At 46.5% G+C, this 27,912-nt stretch overlaps 1 protein-coding gene across 1 annotated transcript; it reads left to right on the top strand.

Annotated features, from left to right (window-relative positions):
* The first annotated feature begins 37 nt into the window (after positions 1–37).
* LOC144122954 (natterin-4-like) lies at positions 38–26,843 on the top strand. The gene is made up of 3 exons (XM_077655900.1): positions 38–265; positions 25,001–25,233; positions 26,013–26,843. The coding sequence occupies exons 1-3, from the start codon at positions 64–66 to the stop codon at positions 26,346–26,348; spliced, it is 771 nt and encodes a 256-aa protein (XP_077512026.1). The 5' UTR covers positions 38–63; the 3' UTR covers positions 26,349–26,843.
* Positions 26,844–27,912: the final 1,069 nt, after the last annotated feature.

Genomic DNA, 27,912 nt, shown 5'->3' with positions numbered 1-27,912 from the left:
TTCTTTGTGGGAAGCTTTGCTCAAACGGCCGAAGCGACAGTGCCATCGAGCCCCGTATGGGCCATGGCTCCTCTTCGAGACGAGGATGAAGACGAGGTGCGGGGCCCCGGCGCTGGAATGGCCGCGCCTGCGGCAGGCTTGAGGTCCCATTCCAGCGAGCAGTCCAAGCTGAGCGCGGACGCCAGCATGTCCGGTCTGTCGCTGTCGGACCGCTGCCGCCGAAACATTGAGAGCGAGTCCGAGTACGAATCGTCCGAGTCCACTGGTAAGTGTTGGCCCAGGCCGGCTATCTGCCTGCTTTAGTAACACCCCAGCCATTCAAGCAACAACATGTAGTTTCCCGCGAATTGGGCGTGTCATCGATTCTGAACTCCAGGCAGTAAGCTGTCGATTCATGCCGCCCGAAATTCTGAAACGCTTTGCTTGCGGTGGATATGCCAAGCCAGCGGTTTTAGCGTACGCAACGAAGTGACCTGACCTCAGTGACACCGTTTTCCTGCAGTGTAAAAAGTATCGCTGCTCGTTATTCCCAGAAAGGCTTTCGAAGCACTCGCACGCATGGTTCTCTCCTTCGTAGACTAGCGCACGCTTTAGTGGATTTTCTACGTAAAGTACTAGGATTTTTTGTTGATGCCAATGTGGAAGCATCTAGTGCGCTGTCACACCTAGAGTGTACTGCTGTCGCGTGATCTCAACGCCATCTGTTGCTACTGTTAAAACGCGTACATGTGCAGCGCTGCGCGGTATTTTCCATATTCTATCCCTACTTTTGTTTTATCACGATGATGTCTTCAGTTGAGATGCAAACAATAAATGTGCTGCTTTTGATTCACTGCATCGCAAAACAACAGTGCAGAGTATAACTGTCAATGAGAACCGTAGTCCAAAGGAGAGGAAAAAGTGTAGTGGTGCATAACCTGTTGCTAATCATTTGGCAACGTGGTATATCAGTTTAAATCCTATTTAATAATAGTATCTGAGTGATGATTTAACCGTTTTTTTCGCACACACTGCTGACCGCAGTAAGTGGCTCCACTTTTTCAAAAAGTTCGAGCAAGGCGCGCCGCTATGACATTGTGTCTGAAGGCTGTTTGTCCTGCGATATCGTGGAAGGGTAGCCTGGTATTTAGACGCGTTAAGTTTATCATTGGGTAGTTTGCAATTACATTCTGATAGCATCATTAGGCAACTTTGTCGGTCCCGGCAAAGTGGCGGCAGAAAAGCGTGTGGCATTGATGCGCCCTTCTGAGCTAATTTAGGTGCCTTCTGTAACCATTCGTCAAGTGTTACTATAAGTTGTAGCGCTCAAGCGACAACTTGTAACTGAAGGCTCAAGGTGCAGAGAAGCAACAAAAACAAGGCTCACACAGCACCTGTGCAGTGTATACCTACTTTTTCTAGCTTTGCGACGAAAGGTCGCGTCTGTGTTTCGGCTACGGGTAGCGGCAGTATCAAAGGGAAGAAACTATTCCAGCAGTTGATAGTTGTGGATAGTTATAGAATACTGACGGAATCAAAAGCCTGCTCTTATTGACAACATTCCCGCAAGGCCGGTGAAGGGATCTCTCTCAGTGTCAAGAAATCTCTATTGGGTGACATCAGGGTTTCTTAGTGGCCCATCGTTAAATATCTGTATGCATTCGGGTGCGTAAAAATTCTGAATCTTCAGTCGCTCAGGTAGTACCAACGGTCCAACGAGGGCGAATAAGAATTATCGAGAGTAGCGCGGGCTTCTCGATGCCCGCGTGGCCGGGTTTCCGAAAAAGGGTTAAATAAGTATATTCCCCGAAGGACTAGTTGCTTGTGCCCCTCCGTTACAGCAGCTCCAGCGTGCAGTAGGCCAACGCTCTTCTGGCAGTCGTGTTAAACCTGCAGCTGGAAACTACACTGTTCTAATGCAAGCATAACAGTGCTATTTCTAGTGCAAGCACTAGAGAAAGTTTATCCAGGCCAGCTGCTTTTAAGTGCGCACCGTGGAAGGCAGAACCATTCTTCCAGCGCCACTGGGTGCTGTAGAGTACGCGAGGAGCTGAACGTGACTCCGCTTCATTTGGGATACTGCCGCTGTGCTGCAAACTCTGTGAGCGAAGCTTGGACATATTCCATGGATGACAGTCATTCCGTGTAAGAAGCTAACCGGCGCTATATGGTTATCACCAGATTTATTTCGAAAAAAAAAATGTGAGCTCGTCTGCACATGCCACTTTGGGCATCATGGCGGGACTACCACGACACACGCCCATCTCGGCTCAAGAGGAAGCTGCGGCAATTCTTCCTATGCACATCATTGAACAAACCACAACCCGACGCGTAACACGCAGAACTTGCACGAAACTGGAACGAACTTTGTAATGCTGGGCCCGCCAACTCTCCGCACCGATCTATTATGATCACCGGCACCACCCTGGCTTCGTCCGCACCTCGGCCGCGGCAGGAGTACGGCTCCACACAGGGCACGAATGGCGGCACGGCTTCACTTAGATCTGCACACGGCCGCCGATGAGGAATACGATTAGGAAAACAAATATGTAGATGCAACCCCGAAAGACGACGCAATGCCAATGGCATGGTGCAGCCGTGACAATTTCAACTACAACGGTGCGCATAAACGAAGGGGAACTGCTGGTTGTATACGGCGCTTTCCTGCAGGTGACAAACGCTCTGGCCAAAATCGACTACTACAAACTGACACGTCGCGCAAAACTCGAATACTCTCCGATTCACATGAGCTCCACAAACCACTCTCGGCGCACCCAATCGCAGAGCTGATTGCTTCTGTAATCAGAGCGCTCTCCAAATTAAACGTGCTCATCCACCTCGCGTGTGTCACTGGACGCACGGGCTATGACGACGGGAACCAGTCCGCTCAAACCGCGGCTCGGGAGAGTATCGCGTTCTGTCCTCCGCTGGCACGCATGGCCGTTACCGACGCCCCTACTGATATATCCAATAACTTGGCTCTCCTACCGTGCAGACTAGAGCGAGCCAAACAGCGTAGTCGGGCTCGACTCAGCGCCGTTACACCACCGGGTTATCTTGGTACATCAACTGCTCTCACACGGCCTAAGCAGATCTTCATTAATATGGTCAATGCCGATGCCGCCTAGTCGCCAGAAGCCATTCGTGAATGGCTTACCGGCCCTCGCTGGCATGGGGAAATGTAGGTGTCATGAAGTGCCCTTTTATCTTTTTATTTATTTATTTGTTATTTTATGTAATAAAGTAATAAAGAGAGACGGAACCCAACCAGGAACGCTGTGCAAGTCTTAACGCCAATTCAGGATTAATGAAAATGAGCTAAAAGCTCGTAAGAAAATAAAACCAATTTGAAGGGAAACCACAGCGGTAAAACAAAACTAAAAAGTAGACACAACAAAAGGCACACCACAGTCAAAGTCGCACTCACAGGCACACAGACAAAGAGTGCAGACCACGAAGAAAAAACATGAGAGAACGAAAGTCTCAGTTAAGTCACGGTCTCAGAAACAATCACCGACAAAGCACGGAGTGCAGACCACAACGAAAATCAGGGACGTAAAAACATAATCAAAAGAAAGCACGCCAAAAACAAAATCACAACACAGTCCAGGTGACAGTCACAGTCACGCAGTTAAAGAAAAGTGACAGGTCACGATGAAAGGCAGCCATGCCCACTGAAGGAGCACGGAGTCGTTTTCTGTGCCGAGCTTGTGGAAGAGAAATTCAACTTGGATAATTAGAAATTGTGTTCCTTGTGAAGTGAACCATTTTGAAGGCGAAAAGCACAAGCAAAAGTCTCTCAGGAGGGAGGAGAATGTAGATCATGTAAAGTGTACCACTAGTAAGATTATAATAATAATTGGTTTTGGGGGAAAGGAAATGGCGCAGTATCTGTCTCATATATCTTTGGACACCTGAACCACGCCGTAAGAGCAGGAAGGGAAATTCGTTGAAGCGAGAAGATGCGATTTCGTAGTAGGGAAAGGGGACAATTCGGCTACCAAGCTGGAGCGCATAGGTAATTGTGGGACGAAAAACCTGATGATAAATCTGGCTCATATAAGGAGAAAAATGAAACTTGAAAATTGGTTTTTGGGGAAAGTAAATGGCGCAGTATCAGTCTCACATATCTCGGCGGACACCTGAACCACGCCCTAAGGGAAGGGATAAAGGAGAGAGTGAAAGAAGAAACGAAGAAAGATGTGCCGTAGTGGAGGGCTCCGGGGTAATTTCGACCACCTTGGGGTCTTTTAACGTGCACTGACATCGCACAGCACACAGGGCGCCTTAGCGGTGCGCCTCCATCGAAACGCAGCCGCCGCGGTCGGGTTCGAACCCGGGAACTCCGGTTCAATAGCCGAGCGCCGTAACCATGCACTGAGCTACCGTGACGGGTTTAGAAAGAGAAACACGAAAATGGAAATGGACCCAATTAAGGACCTTGCTGGTAAATGAAAGAATTTTGGTTTGCAAATGATTAACATGAGGAACAAAGCTTAGAGTCAAAAACAACTCATGATAATTCATTACCCGGTCGACACTTGACACTGCAAGTGTCTAGTCGAATAGATTGTTTAGATTTGTTTAACGCCGGGGCACCATTAGAAAACAAAACAACACTTTTCTAAGTTTAACTGAACGCGATTCGCGGTACACCAGTTATGGATTAAAGTTAAAACATTTGAACCCCGCGATGACAACTCGCCGCTAGTTCTACCATGGCGAAGTATAATGGTGTCATCTGCATATGCCTTAATGTAGATAGGGGGGGGGGGGGGGTTACAGGACGGTTTAAGAGATCATACAGTAAAATGCTCCAAAGTAATGGTGAAACTGGCGAACCTTGCCGGCTGCCGAGGGGAGAAAGCACAGGAAGAGTACACGGAAGAGGATGGTAGAACAAATGGCGGTTATGCAGGATATTTGTCAACAGGGAATATAGAGTTCGCAAACAGCGATGTTTTCGTAAAAAAATGGAAAACCAGTGAGTATCAATCACTATCAAAGCACCTCAGAAGTCCAGAGAATTTAGAACCACAAGCATTTTTCTTTATGCCTATGTAACAAGTCCCGCAAATGATCGAAAGCCTGAACAGAACGTCGACCGTGCGTGAAACCATTCTTATTTCTGTGAAGCAGGTTATTTTGGAGCAAAAACTAATACAGTCTACCATATAGTAAACGCTCGAGCACTTTACTGAAAAAAGAAATGATACAGATCGGTTGGTAAGAACTCTAGAGGTGCTTTGGTCTATACGGTTTGGAAATAAAAGTAATCCTGCCAATTCCCCATGCCTGAGGAAAATAACCCAAATACAAGGCAGAAATAAAGACACAGACGAAAAACAAGGAATAAGCTTTAAACAAGGAGACAAAAAAACCAGGAGAGTTAGCATCAGGCCAAGAGAAGACTTCAAATCTATGGGATTGATTACAGCTTCGACCTCCACAGCAATAAACGGTAAATTTTGAATTCAATTGTTGTAAGGTATGGAAAGGGAGGTCGTGGGAAGGATCATCTGTAGCGACGTGAGTATGAAGAAGCAGCTTTATAGTGTCATGAAGCGTTTCACTATATGTGTCATCGGAGTATTGCAAAGGAGGGAAAAGGAAGGGCAGTTGAGCTTGCCAAAGCCGTGTTTAAATAGCTTACCATAGTGCAACTTCCTGTAGCTCTGGAGGAGCTCTTCTATAAATAACTGTCATGTGTGTTTGTAATGTTAGATTGATACTTTCCAAGAGTATTATAATAAACTTAAAAGTGGAAAGTTCTCAGCTGAGGGTCTGAAATGTGTTGGAAATGGCAACGCAGAGCGTGAACGTGGGACGGCTCCATATTCAAATCAGCCGTCCACCAAATGGGACCCTCGGGAAACTCTGTTTTTACCAAATACAAGCTTTATTTATATATTTTATTGACGCTTTAGTTAAAATTAACTAGGACATGATCAAGAGCAGACGCTGAATGAAACTGATGAATATAAGACATAAACGAAGGCACCGAAGTTAATTGGGAAATGAAACGACTGGAGCTGGCTCTGGTGAACCGCTTGAACGGCGACTACGGTTGAGAAAGAAAACAGTATGTAATAAATTTGTGCTCCGAAAGTGATGAATAAGCAACGACTTGCCAAGAGTAGCTCTTTGGAAGCAAATTAGGAGAAGCCAAGCTGAGGTAAATCAAACTTGAAGCGTACGCAGGTTCTTGGGTTGGTAAAGAGCCCGGATTATTAAGAACAACCAAGGTATTAGAGGCCACAAAAGCTTCAACATGCGTTCCTCTGGTGTCGTGATATTTGCGCCCCATAAATGTTTTTTGCATTGAAATCAACGCAAATGATGATTTCACGAGTCGGTGAAGTCTGTATGCAAGTGCTAAGCAAAGCCAGAGATGCTTCGATATCCGCACGAGGCGCTATATCTACTGCTATAAAAAGGAATTTACCTGTCAGCGCAGAAAACTTCCGGAGAAATAAAACTAAGAAAGACATCAAAGGTAAAACTATGTAGCTGCAAGACACATCGAGGGTTTTTAGAAGGACAGATATTGTGAAAAGTGCAGGAAATTCCTACAAATTCATTATTGGTAGTAATATAATAATCGCTGACAGTGGTTACTGTGATCTTGTCCTGAATGTATTTAACCTCCCTGTAAGTTGGACAACGCGTGTGATTCAAATTGTCACGGAGAAAGTTAATCTGATAGGGCAGAGTACGCGGGGTTACATGAGCGCTAAGAGCCATCATGAATGCGGGCACGCATCCTATGCGCGCGTTCAAGCAAAAGTGAAAAGACGCATGCCTTGCACGATGATCGGACGTGCGGCCGACGGCAGCGCAAGATCCTTTTGGGATCTTGGATGAATATTGTGCAAGCCACGAAGACATGTGACCCGGCACAGCGGATGCAACAAGCCTTCACAGGATCGTTTTGCATACGCTTACACGCCTTCAAAGCGTGGCCACACTGCGCACAGTAGGTGCATGCCGGTCTTCGCGAACCTCAACGGAAGTTCACCCGAGGGTCAGCCGACGTGCCTCGCATAGACGGGCGAAAACAGGGTGGTACGCCTTGGGGGACGTGGACGAACTGTTGGATCTTTGGGGAAAACAGAGGCTCACCTTGTAGGAAGATGGGTCCGCATGGAGAGTGGGGTTTCGGGGGTTAAGTGCAATGACGAGGCTCTGCGGCCGCATGCCGGGCGAACGTTCTCTCTACCGAGGTACACGGACAGTGATCGAGGTTTTAGTGGCCTCAATCCAGGTTATGGCGGCCTCTATGCGGTCCAGGTCCGCAGCGTCCCTGGAGGCAATCGCGAGGGCATAGACAGCCCGTACTGCGGCTGTATATGCCGTGCTGATCTGTATCACCTGGTTTGACATTCCTAAGACTTACACAAGAGACGCGACAACCTCGTCGCCAAGCATGGTTTTCCCACCGACGGTGAGGAATTCAGTGCATTGACCAGAGCAGTTGCCAACTGCATATGGGAAGATATTGGCCAATATGCTAAGTGATCGCTACAAAGCAGCGTTGATCGAGGCTGGACTACCCAAGACGTCCCCACATACATCAATGGTCCCTACTTTTCCTTTCCTAACTAACCCAATTCTTAACAAAAGGCCTCTGGCCTGCCTTTCTAAATAAACAGTTTCTTCGATCGTTCATTATTTGATTCGTGTCAGAGCAGAAGTGCTTTCACAGCTTGTTTAAAGTGTTACGCAGCAATTAGGACTATTTTCGTTGTTTATGCATGAAATGTAACCCAATTTCGCACCCGTGTGTAATTTCTTATGAGGATTTGAGAACAGCGTTTTATTTTAAGCCGGCTGGCTTAGTCATTGACTAATTAAATCTACACACTCGCACACTTCTTCCGGGAGCATTAAATAAATAAGGAGAACGTGGACGAGTTTTTTGTCAGAATTTTCACCAACCTCCGTTCTGTGCACTAAAGCAATTCATTTTTAGATATCCAGTACCTATGGAAATATTCTCAGGCATCCATGTTTACTTGAAAACGTTTTTCACTAAAAAAATCTTCCTAGCATTTTGGCTTTTGTAAATAAAAAAATTGGGACCTTTACTGCACTCCTAATGTTATCATGACTGATGCAAACGAAACAACTGGTTACGATGTACTGAAGGGATGAGTGATGCCAATCGCGTAAAAAGAAAATCAACTATAATGCTTCGTTTGCCTCGTTTATCACTTTGTATGCTTTTGCTGTTGGGTCGAGAAACGCGACATTGCAACCAACGAAACGTCGGATTTTTTAATCTCTCCTCTGGTGCTTAGTCTGTGGAAACACGCGGAATTTTCGATGCGCGGGGCCATCTGAAATACTCAATTTTCAACGACCGCACACAGAAAAGTCATTTTATCAGTTTTCACTGCATTCTTCTATATTTTTGTTCACGATATAGTCGAGGACTCAACGGTTACGAAAAAGTATGAATTGAAAAGCTGAAAATGTTGACCAAATTGCCATTTATTTCTCACATTCCCCCTCAGGCCGCTTCGGAATATTAGCATGACAATGCTTCTTCGGTGTGTGTAAGTGAACGGGAAGTACCTGAGACATATTATATTCTTCCGAAATGGGCAACAGCGTAAACTGCAATGCAATGCACAGCAATTTGAAATATCCGAAGTTGTGACTAGTGCCTAACACCTCGATGCAATAACTGGTAGTGGTACATCATCACAAATGTACGAAACTGCCTTTCTTGTATGTTGCACATTATTGGACAAATATTTTGAACACTGGAAAATTGTAAAGCACTTAAGGTATTTAAGGTAATCGTGTATTTTTCCGATGTGCAGAAAAACCTTTTAAAGTTTGTCACTGCTCCCATGGAGTCTTTAAGGTGGCGGTCCCACTCTGACGGTGAACGGAAAACATTTTTTGTGATATTTGTACGTCGACTGTACCTCGCTCGTTAGCTTCGTAAATATGGCTCAGATATTTCCCCAACAGCTAATTTTCTCTCCTTTCAAAAGATCATGTGTTTTAGCGATAGCTGCAAATTTCTGTCGACTGTAAAAGAAATCGCAAAGATGAAAAATGGCAATTGGGCTCAACTAGTCTCAAGAAATGCAAAGTAGGGAAAAAAGCATTGTACCTAGAGAAAAATCTCTTGAGATACTTTGAGATCAGATGCTAGTGAGCATGTTTAAGCATTTATAAATATGTGTATACGTTACTTTATTAGCCACGCATGTTTGAAAAACGTACAAAACAGAACAATGTAATCTGCAATAACTTTTGGTATATGCACTGTCCTGCGGCGACTTTTTCCGCAGCTTGAGATAGTGTAATCGTCCTTCCTTTCTGAGAATATCATTCATCTGCTTCATTTAGTTTAAAAGTTATTCCTGGTCAAAGCGTTTTTTCAAAATTGTTGAAAAAAAAATGCTGTACTGTTCAGGTAACCAGCACTTGGCAATTCCAAGGTTTTGCGTGAAGAAACTTGATACCTCCCCCTACATGGCTAAGCACCGCCTTTACTTTACGGCTTTTGGGGATTGTGCACTGTCTAATTGATTTTCGCTACCTTTTTCGTTGCGCTTATGAAGGGCACAAGCTCTTGAAACGTTCCGCGGCTTGTTTATTTCTGGAAAATACACTCTGTAAATATCAGGCTCCCATTCTTTTAAAAAACTTTGTAACAATTACCAACTACTAAGTCCACAAAATACAGACATTAATAACAATAACGCAGCGACATGCGAAAAATTGTAGTATGTAGCGCCATCTACATTAGCACATGAGTACTAAATGGTCACAGTTCACAAAAATGACGAGGGTGGCGCTGCCAAACAGCTAAAATTAGGGAGCCTACATACATGCCGCCTGCCGCCTGGCTTAGGGTGGTGACATCTCTCCCAGTGTTGCCGAAAACGGCCGCTAAACATGACGGGCAGCCATGTTGTTCCCCTTGAAGAGAGCATCCCCGGCTTTCAGTGGCGTGGTCGCTGGGGCGATCTACAACATTAGTTTATATTCTAGTTTATCGGCGTTTCTTTCGAAGTTAGTACCAACAGATGACGCCGTTCCGACGACATAGAGCAGTTCTCAGCGACGGTGCATTACACTCCGAACGGGTCTCTCCTCTGCGCGCGTCATCGCGCCAAAAGGCAGCGCTTATCAATTACGTAAAAAGGGTTCCTCCTCACGATGAGCACTAACCGAGCTTAGGTGTTGGGCGTTCAGAATTTAATGTTATGACGGTAATCAAAAGATTACGCAGGCCCACTTTTTAATGCTTATCAATTACTTGGTTCATGCGCGGCCTGTACAGAATGTGGCCGTAGTGGCTGTGTAGCTTATGTCGGGCATAATCGCCGCAAGTGTTCTATCGTTGGATAGCTTATGTCGAGTATAATTGCACCGGACTAATTGTAGGTCTCAATTAATTACCGGTAATTAGTTAATTGTAATGTAATTGAAATTTACGCTACATCACTAAGTCGCTGGATAGCTTATGTTGAGTACAATTGCACTGAACTAATCTTGTCTTACCGACCATTAATTAGATAACCGTGATTAAAAATCAATCGTTATGCTCCATCATCAAGCTATATATCGTTGGATAGCTTATGTCGAGTATAATTCCACCGGAGTAATCGCAGGTCTTAATTACCATTAATTACTTATTTGATTTAAAATTGAACCTAATGCTATAGCATCGTCATATATCGTTGAAAGGTCTCGATGAGTAGAATCGAAAATGTAACGGTAAACCGAGCTAACGCTGGTCTATGTAGGTTCAAAATAAAACCACGCAACAGAAGCAAAACAGTAGCACCTAATGCTTATGCATTCACAGCACGGGAAGAGACTTAAGTGCCCCAGTAGTTCTATTACCGACATCACAATGGCATTTGCGTGTGCAATGTACCATTAGTTTGTGCATTTTGCTCTTCTGTGAGCAACTACACATGCTCTACGCAATGAGCTATGCAACCCCATACTAGCACACTGTAGCTTCAGCAAAAGATATAAACATACTTAAAAAAATTTAGGGAATCTTGAGGCTGATGTTAACAAATTAAGATCGAGTGTTGTAAGCGTCTTAGTTTTGTACAGATTGCCATTGAGTTAACATTAAAGCAGTGCTTCATTTCACATTGCCTACCATTTTTCCACGTGTGCTGAGAAACTAACTTACACAGGGTGTTCAGTAGGAGGCTCAAATGTTCAGAGTGTAACATGAGACTTGCTGGAATGGAATCAGAGAAAGAGGACCAACACAAACAATGGGACAAGTGAGAAAACCTAAAATCAAGAAACCAAATGACATTTTCAGACGCCTTCGTGTAAACATTCAAGAAGTTTCTTTTATTGCCGACACACTTCTGGCAACTGTCAATTAAAGGGGAGGTGCTCATATTCTTTCTCAAGCAAACTGACAGGATATATAAGCATCCGCAGCCAGCTAAAGTGCATATGAAATTACATTCTTCCATTATCAGCATCTGTGAAACCAGTGAAATTTTTGTACACATATCAGTCACTCCTGTAAAACATATCTGGTGCGCACACTGATGGTGTAATTGCAAACAGGCTTATTATTTTTAAACATTGACCGAAGTAAAGCAGCTTCGTTGCTCAATGAACACTTCTACATAAAACAAAATATACTGATAGCCATGAACAAATTGCATGAGTGCAGTACAGAGGACACAATAAATGGGCTAAATTAGCAGGACTAGTAATGCAAACAACTCAAATGATAATGAGAAACACCACGGCAACTCTGTGGGAGCGTATGTTTTACAGCCCCTAAATAATGCAAGGCATGGTAGTGATGCTCCAGCCACAAATATAAGACTGTTACGCACTTCACAAAAGACTTGAAACAGTGGTTTACACATTTGCATCTAGTTCCAACACTTGCTCCTAAAAACTTCACCTTTGATGAACACACTAGTGGCACGCACTGTAAATCAGTTTGCTATTTCCAAATGCTGACTGAAGCAAAGCAGCTTCATTGGTTAGTGCACACAATCTGCAAGCAACAGCTTGCTACAGAGAGGTGACATAAAAATATGCTGAAAGACGTGAACAATTTACAGGCGAGCAAAGTACACACGACATACACAGTGAAAGTGTCAGAGTGCTATATTCGGGTACAACCCAAGGAAGTAGTGGCAGATGCCCCCCGACCGTTTCCCTCCAGCCAATAGCAGTGACCGATTTTCATGACAACGCGGTCAATCCGATTAAGCCACGGTTAACTGCCGTTCATCTGCCACTCCCAGCGATGCAACTTCCCAGCATTAAACATGGTGTCATGAAAATCGGTTGGCGCCATTGGCTGGATAGAATTCTTTAAGGACATCTCCCCTATTTTCTTGAGTTGTGTCAAACTATAGAAAAACAACGAAAGCAAGGCCAAATCATTAACTAGCTGACTGCAAGCATCTAAGCATATGATGTTACCATCCTTCTCAGAGTTCAGACCAGGTTTGTTGCGGCACATGTTTTGCTAGACATTCCATCCACCCTCTGTGCATGCTGCTGTCGTAGATGGATCCTCAGTCTTGTCCTCACATATTTTGTCAGGAGGACCTTCCCTGCCTGAGCATGATGTGTTTCACAGCAACCTAAGTTCAACTTGACAGCCTTGCACAGGGCATTCAGAATGCTAGCAAATGGGGTTTTGAGCACCATGATTTCCTTCATATCTGCAAAAGTCTTAAACTGCTCCTCACATTCTATAAGGACATTAATCACTGCTTGCGTTGGATAAATGAGGTTCTCAGAATTTTTCACGTACTCTTTAAGCTTAATAAGATTGCTATACTGATTTGTAGCATCTCCAACAAGGGCATTTTTGCAGTCACTACAGTTACCAATGGACTTCATGACAGACTTGACCAGGAATCCTCCTAGATAAGCAAGAATGTCACATTCTGCTTCTGTGAGAGCACACACAAACAGGTTTTCTAGCTCTTCAGGCTCTTGGTTTTGTCCTTCATGTCTCTGGATAGTTGGGTCAAGGAGGTCAGCTAGATGCAAGCTGTCATCAACCTCGTAGCTAGAATTTGTAGGTGTGTGCATGAACTGTCCAACACAAATCAGCTTCAGTGCACACTTAACGTCGTATGCACTAGAGACCGGCTTCTTGAGTCTCAACACAGAGAATATGTTTTCGAGACAATCTTGTACGAGCCGGCCAAGAAGCACATACTTGTAGCTTTGGTTGTCCAAGAGGTCTTGCGACAGGCTGAGAGCAACAGTGGTCGATGCCAGAAGGCCAGCTTGTGAAGGCTTCCAATGTGCCGTTGCTCCCATTTTCATTTGACGGAAAGTGCTGCACGTCAGTTCCAAAAGCGCAGTGGCCTCTTTATGCTTTGAAGGATCTATATCGCTCAGAGCAACAACCGGATGTCTGGCCGACATAAGGGTGTACCACCTGCTCACGAGGTTAAAAAACCACGCTGTAGCCTCTGCTTCGGGGGGCAAAATTTTTTGTTGGATTAAATATCGGATAGCAGCAGGAGCCTCACGGAACAATTGCACAGCAATGTTCACTTTCATGGTAGTGAAATGTCCACTGCTGATGTGGATTTCCGACAGCCTATTTGCAATCTTCAGCTCACTTTGACAGTCGTACTTCAACACTGCTTCAACATGCTCCACCTTGACAGTGCCAGAAGGAAGACTTTGTTCCTTAACAGTTTCTTCACCCAGAGTGAATTCTCCCACTCGGAGTAGTTGGGCACGGATGTTCTTCAAGACGTGGGCGGGGTCAGCCATAAAGAATAGTTGCCTGCCACGGAGGTGCGGGTGCGGAATACAGCAGACAGTCTGTGAGTTTCTGTGGTTGGACAAGCCAAGCAGGCGCCAAACTGCACGGTTGGCAGCTCCCATGTCACTTGTGACAACAAGCACTCTAAGCGAGATTTGAAAACAAAGCTCAATCAAGTGGAACACAATGTCCTTCAAAATAGAGCCATCTATCGACCTTCCAGTGAAGTGATAGGCGATAACCTGTTTCCATCTCGTGTTCACGCCACCAACCATGAACACAAGAGCATGGTTGGCAACATCTGTAGCGGACTCCGGCAATGTAGTGCTCCCAAAAAAGCAATCAAGCGAGCGATCGTGGTCAAATCCTTGGGAGATTTCCATCTCATCCATGAAGAGCACACAGTCTTTTTCTATGTCTTGCATTGTGGCTACTTTGGATTTCAGGACATTAAAAACTTCATGAAGAACTCCAGGCAAAAATTTAATATTTTGAAGCCTTCGTATTAATGTCCTATTGCATGGCAGTGGATATGATAATGATCTTAATAATTCATAGCCTGCTGTTCCACATGCGTGCTTTATTTGAAGGGCCTCTCGAATAGTCTTCTCAGACCACTTAAGGCCCTTCGTAGTTTTCACCGTCAAAGCCCTTCTCTGGTCGTGTTTGAGGAACGGTAATTGTTCCAAGGTTATCATTTTTTGTTGTGGCGACTGTGACTTCTTTACAAGACTGCGCAGTTTTCTCTTTGTTTGCTCGTGAAGCCTCTGTAGGTTTCTGTACTTTTGGGCCAAGTCCTTATTTCTCTTTCTCAGCTCAGCATTCTGTCTTTGAAGAGACAAGTCAGTTGAAGCCGTACTTGAACCAAGTGTGAATGCAGCTTGAGGTATTTCTTTACTTGATCGCTCATTACTATGCTGTGACCTTTCAGCGCTTAAGGATTCGGCCTCCATGGGTGAAGCTGCGGGCAGAGGAAGTCGACTTGCATCAGTGGAATCTTCCCCACTGGCTTTATCTGTTCTCAGAAAGGAATGGGCAACGCTGTCTGCATAGATAACAGTGTCGACAGCTTTGGGCGGCAGCAAGGTGGTTGTTAAAGGTAGATCATACCCTGGTACCTGAGCACATTGTAGTGGACTGACAGTGTCCTGGGAACTCATGCTGTCACTCACAGCCGAGTCTTGTGTTTGTTCGGCTGTTGATGCGAAGACAGGCTCTAGAGCAGCACTACCACATGGTTCATTTCCGGTGGGGTCAAGTACTGGGCTTTGCGTTGGCGTGGCCGGACGAAAGCAAGACCGCTTTTTCGAAGGCTTCCGGTGTTTCGGGATGGCTGAAAAAAAAAATTCAGTCAATAGGGTAGCACTACACTCAAGAACTGCAGAAATTCTGCATTTACAGAAGCGCAACCTAGTACCTGCATAAAACTTCCAAATAAACTTCAGGAGTAGTAATATCAGTTGGGTTTTAAGATCCCAAAGCTGTACTGGGGGGCTTTAGATTTCTTACCGCCAGTGCATATTTAACAGCGTCGGAAAGCATGCTACAACTGGCAATGATTCAGTCGTGCAAAATTGTGCTCAACAGCAGGTTGTGTTAGCAGCTGAGGTACCATTGATGCAACTAGAATTACTAATCGTCCTGAATTTTGCCATTTTAGCTTCTGTGCCAGGTGACATAGAACAAATGAGACAGCACAGTATGCAGTCTGCTTTAGGATATTTGTTTGATTCTAGACGCCCCCTTTCTCGCAGGCGTCGGGTGAATTATAAAGAAAAAACGATGCTATACAAAGTATAAACACACTATAGGTGGCCTTGTGCTCTTTGAATACAAGGCTATATCTGTGTGTTACGTTTTGGATCTTAGTATCATATATATGAGTGCATTCAATGTGTAGAGAAGATAAACAGTAGTCCCTTAGGGAAGCAGTGGGTGTTCAAGAAAAGCAAATATAGTAGGGGTAGGCAGAGAGTTAGGTGGCAAAGTTTTGTTTAGTGCCATACTTTATACCTTTATGGCTTACACGGAAGATTTCAATTGTCATTCATTCATTTTTTTTTTCAATCTACAGTGAAAAATGAGCCAGAGGTAATGCAGAAGCCGTTAAAACACGGCTTAAGGTGATTTTATGTTTGAAGGTGCTGTTCGAATGCATGATCCTACAATAACGTGCAATATACATATTTTTTTATGCCCGCGATTTAGTTTTACAAGAAATGAATTGCATGGATCCCAACAAATTTCTAGCTAGGGATCTAGATGCTGATGCAAACATGCGCTGTAGGAATGCTTGGATATAAAAGCCATATCAATAGACCAAGAAGTTTGTGTGGGTAATGTGGCCACAGATGGCACAGGAACCGGTTAAAGGGAAGTCAGTAGGATAGGCTTCGTCCTGCTATGGACCTTGAAATGCTGATGGTGATGAACCTTTCTTTGCAGCCTTCTAAAAGCAGATGAGCGCACATTTTTGAGCTTGCACAAAGCAACCACAGCACTACCGTATACGTGTAGACAAATTTCTTTGCAAACATTTCATATGAATGAGGCAGAGTTGTATTTAAGAGATGGATCAAAATTAGAAGCTTACCTCGATAAGTAAAAAGTGTGGGAACCGCATCTGGCCTTAGCTTCTTTAAGCCATCCTGTCTGTTTTGCTCGAAACTTGTTTCTTCAAAATGTGCCTGAAATGAATGGCAGCAAGTACTTCATAAGCATCAAGAAGTATATTCATACCGGCACATAACTGTGACAAATGCTGCAAACCGGAACATGACTAGCGTTACAACTACAGAGCTGTTTCTACCTGCTGTAATGTTTTCACATGCTGCCTTTTACCAGGCTATAGTGCCAAGCTAAAAAAACTGGATAAGGGCTTCCTAAAGGCTTCATATGCATGCCAGTAACCGGGCATATACAAAATGTGTTCTTTTAGTCTGATCTTGGGTTTCCAATCTTTTTCTACCGAATAGCGTCGTACAGCAGAACGGTGCCTAGATAACCAGACCTGACTGAAAATAAGTTCCTCCGACCACAGCGCTCACGAAACAGCGAACGCGTACAATGTCAGAGAGATGTAGAAATTTATTTTCACTACCTCAGTCATGTTCTCTGACATGAGTCTTGGCGCATGTATTACAGCGCAAACAAGGAAGCGGGCGCCAATATATCGTGAGTGCACTCGCGTGAGAATTACAGTCAGCGAGGGCGAATGCGAACCGTTGCTTCTCGCCCTTGGTGCTCGAGACACGCCGCCAGCGCATCTAAAAACTAACGAGAAGATTGCACCCACGCCCGCAATGCGTAGCCTGTTATCAAACCCACGCCGCGCACGCCGTTCGAGGCGGCCGTGGTTTAATTATCGTAAACGTGAAGCACAGTACACCCAACATAACAAGCGAGCAGGTAACAAAAGAGAAAAAGGTACGGTACTCACAGAACATATGCGAGAAGCAGCAGTGGGTTCCCAGCAGTCTCGCTTTACTTGTGCCAGCCAACGTTTTCTTCGGTTGGAGTCAGCCGGGAAACGAAACATCCGTGTGCCCTTCCTGCAGTGGTTCGAGCACTGCGGAACGCAACACCCGGGCATTGCTGCTGCGTAAGCTTCCTGGCGCACTTAGTGCAACAACCGACAACATATGACTGTCCCACTCAACGATGAACGGCGATGAAGACGCAACTGCTGCAGCAGCTAATGCGCGCCTATGCACGGCGGGGAACAAGATGGCGCGGCGTCTTCCCGTAACCATGACAACACACGCGCTGGCAACATGGGTCTTAGCGGGAGGCGGCATGTGCTGTGTCAAAGGAAGTCACCACCCTAAGCCGGGAGGGGGCGCGACATGTAGGCTCCCTAGCTAAAATAGCTAAAATTGGGAGGTGTTCACGAGCAGACCGATGACGTACTACCAAAGAAATATACCGGTTTAGCGCACCCCTCTTGCGCATGCGTAGTGGTGGTGTTGGGGTGAGGCGGAGCCAATGCGTGTGCGCAGAAGGCGTCCGGCAACCCGATATACGTCTCCGGTAGTACGTCTCCGGTATGTTAAAAACGTCTGATGTCTCTACGATGTTTGCACGTTGCCCTCCATTTTGCCCTCGGTACTGTGTGTTGAACATGTGTTAAACTTAATAATAATAATAATTGGTTTTGGCGGAAAGGAAACGGCGCAGTATCTGTCTCATATATCGTTGGACACCTGAACCGCGCCGTAAGGGAAGGGATAAAGGGGGGAGTGAAAGAAGAAAGGAAGAAGAGGTGCCGTAGTGGAGTGCTCCGGAATAATTTGGACCACCTGGGGATCTTTAACGTGCACTGACATCGCACAGCAAACGGGCGCCTTAGCGTTTTTTCCTTCATAAAAACGCAGCCGCCGCGGTCGGGTTCGACCCCGACCCGGGTTCGAAACTTCCAAACGAATGCCGTGGTTCAGGGGGCATCATGTTCCACCGCTGAAATGAATCCATGTGAGGTGCAGCGCCGCGAGAACCAGTTCATGTGGTGTAGGTGAATCGAACGGACCTACAGGTCGAGTACAACTCAAGAATAAAGCAGCACATGCACGTCAAAGGAGGCCGCCCAGCCAAGCGCGTCGGCCGAACAGTTTTCTGTTCGGTCTCCTGAAGACCGCCACGACCGATTGAAGCCGCCACGACAGATTGATGCCGAACACGACCCCACCAAGAACATTCAGCGCTTTTGCGCAAAAGACGCTCTCGTGCGGACATGTGCGAAAGGTCAGCGCCCCCACCCCCTTTCCCCCCTGCAGTGGCCAGTGCAGCTGAGACAGTAGACGGGGGCGCCACACCTACTACTACCCTGTCCCTTGTCTTTGTCTTTTTAACATTTTATTTCCCTTCTTCCTGTCAGCTCGCTATTCCTTTCCTTTCTGCTGCCCCAACTTAGGTGCTCCTAGAGACGATGGCAGATGCCGGAGCCGCAAAAATGCTTTGCTTTCTTTTTGTGTTATTACTTTAATAAACTACTATTGGCTATGCAGCTAAGGCTACGCGCAGACTTATCCCGAACAAAGAACATTCCACTCTCGACGACACGGGGACGAAGCGCCGCCTTCCCTCTCTTTCGCTGACTTGGCTGTATGCATAGCCGTAGAAATCGACGTGATTGGCTAGAGGACTCCCTCTGAGTTTCATGTGCCGCTTAGTTGTTTAGTTGTAACCGACTATAGTGCTGAGAAGTCCCCTCCCCCAATACTGGCACAGAAGACCGCCTCCTTCCTTTTCAGCTTAGCCAAGAGCTGCGCGCCCCTCGTGCATGCGGGGTAGACTGGTAGCGCCAGGTACAAAGGGCACAGATTGGAAACTTCTTGCTTCTTGATGCCTGTTTCATCGCTATCGTGTAGCGACCAAAGAGGTCGTTAGGTGGTGCATTTCAAGAATGAATCGGGCCTGTATCTCCATCAAGAACGGTTTCGTGCCATCCGGGTGCCAGACCCATCCGTCGTCTCAGCGCCCATTTTGTTCTGCTTTCATTTGAAGCTTGCCCTAGCGTGCCGCCTTGCTGTGTTCTGAAAGGTGTAGTCTAACCATGCTATAGCAAGGCTTGAAATGCGAGAGCTTAGGCGGATGTTCGTTTGTCTGTTTGTCCACATACGGCATGCATAGGGCCCGCTGTCCCGCACTTGTGTGGACAAATTCATTGAAAAATTGGCACACTCCTGACCCGACAGAATGCAACGTGGTAGATGCGTCTAATCATTTAGAATTGATAGAAAAAATTGCTTCGCAAGCAATGGACGGTGTTTTATAGAATAAAAATTGGAAGCCAATTATTTTTCTGCGAATGTGGGAATGCATGGCAACTGTCCCATCTCAAAATGATTTGCTGCCAACCCATGAAACCAAAGTGCGTGCTCAACTAGAAAGTACACATGTTTCTTGTGTGTTCCCTGTGAAATAAATATAATACACTGTGGTTACATTTAAATATTGAGCAGTAGTCCACCCTATATATTGGTTCGAAAACTGCCAAGGAATGTACTCTGCTTTTAGCGCGTGCATTATCACGGGAAGCTGAAGCAGGAAGCAGAGGCAAGAGCAGCTGTCCACGTTCTTCCATAGCGTGCCACTCTTGACATCGCGTTTCAGTGTCGAATAAAATACCGCGGGGGAAAAAATCTCGGAAAATGATTGCATGCATGTTAAAATTGCCTGGCAACAGACGGTGGGAAAATAACAGCTATTCCTTCAATTTCCTGGTACGCGCGCGCAAACACGCGCATACACACACGCACGCGCGCCCGCTTTTTTCATCTTTGATCCAACCCAAATTGGGGCAAATCGACGCAAGGCGAGTAAGACATACATTTGCGCAGTGATGGAAATTTCTAGAGGCAATAAGCAACCTAATGATGTAAACTGGATGCATGAAAGACGTACGCCTAACATAGATAAGAACACGGAGTTGGGGGTCCAAGCGGGAGAGGGAGGCGGATGCCCTAAATGCCTGCGAAACTATCCCTTTGTGCCGACCCGCTTTTTTTGGCAACGTTCCTGCGCACCGCCACCCCTCGTTCTTTGTACAATGTTTAGTCTGAGTCCGCTTTGTGAATGATATGCATCTATATTGCATTTTTGTGGACCTTGGACAATTCTGTCTAGGATGATCGGAATTGGTTGCAAAATGCCGCCCCATGTACGACGAATATTTTTTTCTGAGGCGAACACATTCCGGCACCCTGCGGTGCTGACCCTCTCGGCAGAATTTCACGTCCGTTGCGCAATGTCCATCCATTTCAAGGGTAAACAGAAAATGACAATTGCCCACTTCTCTATATATACATTCTTCTTTACCAGCCCTAGTTTCTAAGGTTGCACAGGCATCCGTCGAGCGTAGAGTGAATTTGTCAAGTGGTCTTTGTTATAGTTGTATTATCATAGATGTAATATCATTTGATAAAAAAAAATATTTTTTTAGCTTTAGGGTTCGCAGGTTAGGCTCTAGACCGGGAGTGTTCCGAGTATTGCTAATATTACTATGCATCAACAGTGACGAAGTGATTGCACGCGCAAGAGAGAAGGGCAGAAGGAAGGGCGAGGTTAATTGAATAAAAAAAAAACACGCCAGAAATATGTACATGGGACATAAACAAGACAAAAATAATTTGCGTGATATCACACCTTCCCTATGTTTCGCGTCCGCTTTCCCTTTTCGCTTGCTCAGTAATTTGCGCTGCGCAATTATGTCGACAATGTATCAATAACTCTCCCAAGTTTCCACTGTATCGCACAGACTGGGGCTTATTATTTTTCATTCTTTTTATCTTGCCCCAACATATTTTATGTATCGACGTTGTGCCTTAGACGGTGCGGACTCGGCAGCATTATTTCTCTTTCCTTTTCTTTGCCCACACTAATATATGTACAACTCAAGAACAAAGCTGCACATACCCTCAAAGGAGGCCCTCCAGACAGTAACGTCGACCGTACAGCTTTCTGTGGTTATGCAGCAAAGGCTAAACAAGGGAGGGAAGGAAACGGTCCCCGTGCCGCGCATCCTTATCCCGAACAAAGATCACCCCACCTCTGATACCGTTCGGACAAAGATGGTACCCTCTTTGTCCCGGCTCTCTACCTTTTTTTTTCACCCTTCCACATGCATAGCCCGAATAAAGGAAGCCGCACTAGTGACGACAAGGACAAAAGGGTCTTCTTCCCTCTATAGGTTAGCCTTGGCTGCATAGCCGCAGAAAGCTGTTCGGTTGACGCGCTTGGCTGGAGGGCCGTTTTTGAGGGGAATATGCTGCTTCGTTCTTGAGTTTTACGCGACTATACTTGGTGATTCACGTCCTTATTTGTGTCACGCGCATTAGGCAAGCTAGCAAGCCGCACTTCAGCTACCGTGCGTGGTTGTGGAAAATCGAGCAATGGGCAGGCAGAGAAAGAAGCATGCCGAACCACCCCAGCCAACACCTCCCCCCACGCAAGACGGGGACAAGCAGCCGGATTTGCCATGGTTCGTTTGTAATCCTCTGAAGCCAGCCGCAGCAACAAAAAGAAAAGCCTTCACACAGCATGGGTCAAGAAAGGACCGGACACATATCTCAACATCTCAACCAAAACCAGTCTGGGGTCGCTCGGGGGCAAAGCTGGAAGACACTTCTCAGTCATGGATCAGTGTCGTAGCCTCGTGGCAGTATCTGAACCGCTCGCAAGATGGCGGCAGTGGAACCACCACCTTAAGACTGCCATACAAAACCATTGCGAAACACTTTTGACGATCGCAAAAACGTTAATCGCAAAAAATTCACGCCTGTTGACGGAACATCTGCGGATATATTGATTGTTATAGTGAATTCCTAAAATTGTATGAAATTATTGCTTTCATAAACTCTTTCCCGGTAAAAAATGTTTTCGTCCAGAATTGTTGGGTATGTTTAATCAAGAAGGACTACAATGTTAATGGTCACGTACTTTCACTAACGAAATGAATAATGCGAGCGCGATAGCAGCATATCTCAGATAGACCCTAGTTCGGGTGCTTAGAAGTGACGAATCTGTACGGACAGTGATGTTGCTGAAAAATCTGCAATCCCGCTAAGCGTGCGGCGCAAGCATTGGCGCGAAATTCACAGAGAAACGCCATGCGTGCTGGTTGCCTCGTCGTCAATTTGCCCGAATCTCTGTCAGCCATTCATACCGACGCTTGGAGTGCGCGAACGCTTTCTTTTTGCTCGCTTTCCGAGCGGATTAACTGCGTTCGTGTTTACCCAGAGGCTGCAACGCGTGACTGCGTTCATTTGTCACACGAGCGACCTCCGAAATAGGAGGACCCGGCGCAAGTGGCGCTCCTCGCTCGCACAGAACGCGTTACAACAAGCGCGAATGCGAGTGATATTCCCAGTCGGTTATAGCGCCCTCGTCCGTCGCGCCGCGGTAATAGCGCGTAATTGGGCGCGCGATAATCCTATTTCTCCCCGATTAAGCGACTCGTTGCGTGACGGATCGCGACTAAGCTGTCTCTCGGGAGAATAGCTGACTTCGAGTGAGCAAGCGCCATTATTTCGCTTTGCTGAGGGCTGATGCAGCGCGGAGCTCAAAATGAAGGCGCCGTTCGGCACACAGAAGAGATCCACGGAGAGCCTCCTCTATTAGGGTTTCTACGACGCGGGAGGTTTCGCCAACCGAAGCGCGGAGGCAATGCGGGCTTGGCCTGCATGCCTCCGGGCCGCCTGTAGTGAGCTATCAAACGATGTCCTTTACTGTACCAGCGGGAAGGAAACGAATTACACATACGCGACTTTTTCGAGGATGAGCGACCCGTTTCTTTTTTTTAGGGTCGCAAGCCTTACGAAGCGTCCAATTTTTACGGCCCTTAAGAGCACACCGTGTCATTCTTGGTTGTTCTGCGCGCTCCAGAAACTGCATTTGACATGATATACAGCGTGTCACGTAGTTTTCATATCAGAATGTAGTTTTCCGCTGTGTCCCAAGAATTGCCACGTCAGAACCGTCTGACAATCACTCGAGTTGATCGGGGCATTTGCTGAAAGCTCCTACACAGGAGACGGCCGGTCGCTTCAGCGTTAAAATATTTCGGCCTTCTGTACTTCCATACCTGTGTTCAACAGAACAATACTGTACGGTGTCATTTAAAAGGATATATACATTTCGATAAAACTTGCATGTAATGATGCACCCTGTTTTTGCAAGTACGAGAATACGCAGTCCACTACATTGACTATGCCCTACCGTCATGACTCTGTCTTGCGTTGTGGCGGTAGATTTTTGAACGTAATATGGACGGGATTATTTACAGCTAATTTCTATTGTGTCATTCGAGTGACTCCCGGGGAATGCAGAGGTATAATGCACCAGCGTGAACTCTTTTTTTCTGCCCGCAATACGTTCCTCATGGTTCCTCCTGTATGCGTTTCAGAAACGACGATTTTTTAACAGGATTACCTCTATGGTCGGGCTGTTCCCGAATAGTGAATAGGCGAGAGCACCATATAGATAGACGGTACTTTCCAGCCTTCGCAGAGGCAGCGTCTTGCGTGTTTTGTTATCGTCTCTTAGCTGGCAACGCTGTATGAGCGGTACCCACGCTAAATGCAGAAATACGGTAGTCATGCCACCACGCGAACTCGATTTATGATGCCAGCTCCTGATTTCGTGACACCACTTCGAGTTCACGACAGTCGTGTTTGCTTTAATGAGGGAGTACTTGGAGCCACTTGACATCTTTTAAGAATTTGCAGGGGGCGGAGAGCCCACACGCAAAGGTTTCCGCCACACTACGGAGCGATGAGAGCTCATTTTGAGGAGGAAGCCATTTTTTTTTCATATAGACACTAACAACTGGTGCTCAACCGCTCTAACCATTTCCTACTCACCTATGAGTATGGAACATTGAGGCTAACAGACCTTGAAAATAAACTGAATAGACGTAGTGTGCTGTGAAAAGGGTGTAAGTCCATGACTCAAAAGAGCAACGTGCGCTAGAAAACTCTACTTAATGGCGTCTTAGCAGAGGTCACGAGTAAAAAAAAAAATTGCCGAACATTACGCTTCTCGGTAATGCAATGTTTTAGCACAGCTGCTGCGATACTCGAATCGCAGTCGACCGCATACAGAACACGCAGTGCCGGACGGCTCTGGTCTTCCACTTCGGCAGCGCGTACAGCGTTCCGCCCCCGATGAGCCTTAACGCGAGCGAACGGCCAACGCGTTTACAGCGAGCGCGATGTCTGGCGAGCGGGCCATACCTTAGCGATGACGTTATTGGTGAGCTGATGACACGCGCTACTCTGGTGTCGCGAGTTGCCGCCGCGCAGCCAGCATTCACAGTCACTTGGTTTACTGCGCGCTACTACACAACACTACAAACGATGAGAAAAGAACAGACAAGTACATACGAGGCATATTTGTGTGTTCCCTTGCCTCATCATTTGTAGTGTTCAGCAGTAGCGCGCTGTAAACCGAGATGATGAACAAACTGGCCCCTGTTTTATCTTTTTTTCACAGTACCACCGTACCCTCGTCCTCCGCTTTCCTCCACGCAATCTCTTTGCTATTACAGTCTTGCGACGGCGAGGCAGGACGCTAAACCCGGGAACGGCCGCCTAATATTTGCGCTCTAAAAAAAGAGCCTGGGCCTATGGTCTCTAATGCGTATGCTGTCTGATGGTAACTTCAATGGCACTTACCGAAGTACAGCATTTGGAAATAGAGCGAGATTGCTCATTGTACTGCCGAGGGGAATGTAACGACGGGCGGCTGCGCTGACCGGTGCAGCCGACGACTGGTTGCGCGCCAGCGACGGCAATGTTCCGCGCAACGCGCTCGTGGCGGGCCAGAACCTGAACGGCGAGTGCTTCTACGTGGGCCGCGTGATGCTGCGTGGAAACGTGCTGCCGGGCAAGGTGCTGCCCTCGGCAAGGGTGTGCTTCGTCTCGCTGGACCAGATTGAGTTCTCCTCCAACGTGTACGAGGTGCTCGTCAAGGCACCCTCCGTCAACTACCAGTGGGTGAGCGACACCCTTCACATGATTGCTTCGTCTCGCAACCTGCAAGTGGCATTCAAAAATCAAAGGTTGGAAGCTGTTCGCGCAATACCTGTTACTTTAGTGGCTTGGGTATTGTGCAGCGGTCTATGTGGATTACAGAAGACAGGTGCTTGAGCCATATTACTCACCCTCAGTACGTATCAAATAAAGCCTGATCGTAGCTGCAGCTACTGATTCCAGTTAAGTATAAGAAATATTTTGTGAGATTATACGAGTCTGAAGAGTAGCCACCTAGCCTATGTTGGTAATGATTAATGAAGGAGCCAATCAAAAACGTCCAGGGTCTAGAAAGAGGAGGAACTTACGACGAGACTGGTCGTGTATGTCTCCGTTTTTAGTGCTTCCTCTTTTTGGAGTGGTAAACTCGCCAGCAATTCCTCGGCAGTATGCTACCTGTGATCTTACCTTGGCTACTGTTTCCTTTGATGATATCATTGTTAAGGCAGGGTCTTGAAATATCTCGCGTCCACTTCGGCTTCGTGCGCGAGCGCAAATCGGTTTCGAGACTGTCAAAATCGGCCCTTGTGGTTAGAACTGTTGCTACAAAGTGTAGATGCTCGGTGAAGCGCTGTCACAGATGACACTAGATTGCTGCGCACTGAACACTTACTTAAGGCGTCGTCCGCTACGGAGACTACAAAAGGCGTCGACACCATCACACCGGATTGCTGGAGTTGGAACGCAAGTGCCTGTTCTATAGTTGCGGCTGTGGACTCAAATCCATCAACTCTTTCCCGCAGGTGCGCATGGGTGGCTGCGTGATGCCGCGCAATGCCATCCCAGCGGGCCGCAGCGCGACGGGCGAGCTTATTTACATCGGCCGACATGTGCACAAGGGCGAGATGACGCCGGGCAAGGTGATACCATCGCAGCGCTGCATCTACATCCCGTACCTGGGCAAGGAGATTCGCTATCGCGACTTCGAGATCCTCATCCAGGGCGAGTACCCCTACTTCGAGCGCACAAAGGGCAAGAGCAAAGAGAAGGAGCAGCCCGTACTGGACCCAGCCACTGCAAGCGCCAGCAGCAGGGACCTGTCGCTGGCCCCGTCGCCGCCGTCGGCCACGTCGACGTAAGAGATTGCGGGGACGATCTTGCCTGGGCTGGCGCCCGTGCTAGTGCCCTCGACGTTAACTAAGTATTTGCACGGATATAAAGTACGAATGCGGACAAGAGCCCCAGCACAGAGCTGTGGTCATTAAATCGCGCTGCGGTGTGGAAGCGTGTGCCAAGACGGCGCTCAAGATTATTTTTCGTTTCGATTTGTAACGACAGCCGCCTATAATCGAACCATGTATTTGTCTGTTTTGTCACTGCCCTTTCCGCGTACGGCGCTTGGATGGTATCCAAGGCGTAGGCAAAGACTGAGATTCAAAATCTTGCCGTAAAGGCCTTTTTGTTTCCAGCAACGGAACTGACATGGAGCTAGTATTCGCCGTGTGTTTGTTGACGCGAACAGATCGGCGAAGATGTGGCTGCTTGCTGTGTTTGCTTAATTTCGGTGTGCCTGCTTCGATGTGGTGTTATTTGCATTTGGCCGCTATTAAGGGTTCAATAAACGACTACATGACACTGCATCAAACGAATTTTCTTTAGTATCGAACCGCGACTGAACCGTTGTTCAGTGCTGTACACGTGCGCAGTGATGCTGGTGGCTGGACTTGTATCGTATCGGGCTCAAGGCATGTCTTATTGAAAGTTCTTGAGAACAAGTTGAGCCTACTGAATGTCTTCAATGTCATCTAGTAAGCGTAACAACGCATTCGCATTGCGTACCCCCTGCGTAACATTAGGGAACGTGTGTAAAGCGTAGACCGTAATTTGTAAATATTTTCTTGGTCCATTATTCTGTCTTTCTGCGCTGTAGGCCTGGATTACCCTATAAGGGACTAAAAAGGGAGTAAATGATCTCTAGCGCACACATTTATAGTGGTGGTGTATGCTGCCCAAGCCTTGGGATAGATTTCCATCGCCAAAAACATGGAATGCTTGCAGTTGACAACGGCAGCACATTGCCTCTACAAAACATGTGAAGTTCTTGCCGTTTCGAAGATTTTCTAAGCTCAGAACCTCCGTAGCTGGGTTCAGAAAAGTAACCTTTGATTGCTAACTGCATAAATTTATTGCGCTTTGATGTGGGACTGCGCCTCTGTTGCCGACTTTAAGAATTTAATATATTTAGTGATCGAAATCTACCCGGCACATCCCCAGGATTCTGGACCATGCGCCTCGAAAAACCGGTCGCGCTATCTCGCGACAGCCGGCGGCGCGGCGGCGCGTAACTCAATGGTGACGAAAAATAAAAATTGATATTTCGTCGCGCATAAAAGTTAGAAATTAGCTCTCTCGCCTAGATGTTAAATGCATCTTAAAGTTTCATTTCGTCGAGTTTCATCGATGTAGCTTACATATTGCGTTTGCCATGAGCAATGATCTATGACAGCATGGAGCCTATGGCGAGGTCCTGAAAAATACCCCACTTGACTTCAATTTATCGCTCACTACAGCCCTATTTTAAAATATATCGACAAGCTCTAGCAGGTTCACGTAGGGTAATGTCCTACCTTTAAGGAAGTATAAGGTATTTTACATTTCAATGGCGTAAAAGTCTTCCTGCGCTATTTCACTATTGATCATGCA

The sequence above is a fragment of the Amblyomma americanum genome, chromosome 3 (genome assembly GCF_052857255.1).
Source record: "Amblyomma americanum isolate KBUSLIRL-KWMA chromosome 3, ASM5285725v1, whole genome shotgun sequence".
Lineage (NCBI taxonomy): Eukaryota > Metazoa > Arthropoda > Arachnida > Ixodida > Ixodidae > Amblyomma > Amblyomma americanum.
Note: the sequence above shows the minus strand (reverse complement) of the source record. Positions and strands in the feature narration are given on the sequence as shown.

What these genes read in the sequence shown, in the direction of transcription:
- LOC144122954 (XM_077655900.1), top strand. Translation starts at nt 64, where the DNA reads ATGGCTCCTCTTCGAGACGAGGATGAAGACGAGGTGCGGGGCCCCGGC. An exon ending in CGAATCGTCCGAGTCCACTG is followed by an intron (nt 266 to 25,000) that starts GTAAGTGTTGGC and finishes TGACCGGTGCAG; the next exon opens with CCGACGACTGGTTGCGCGCC. An exon ending in CCTCCGTCAACTACCAGTGG is followed by an intron (nt 25,234 to 26,012) that starts GTGAGCGACACC and finishes TCTTTCCCGCAG; the next exon opens with GTGCGCATGGGTGGCTGCGT.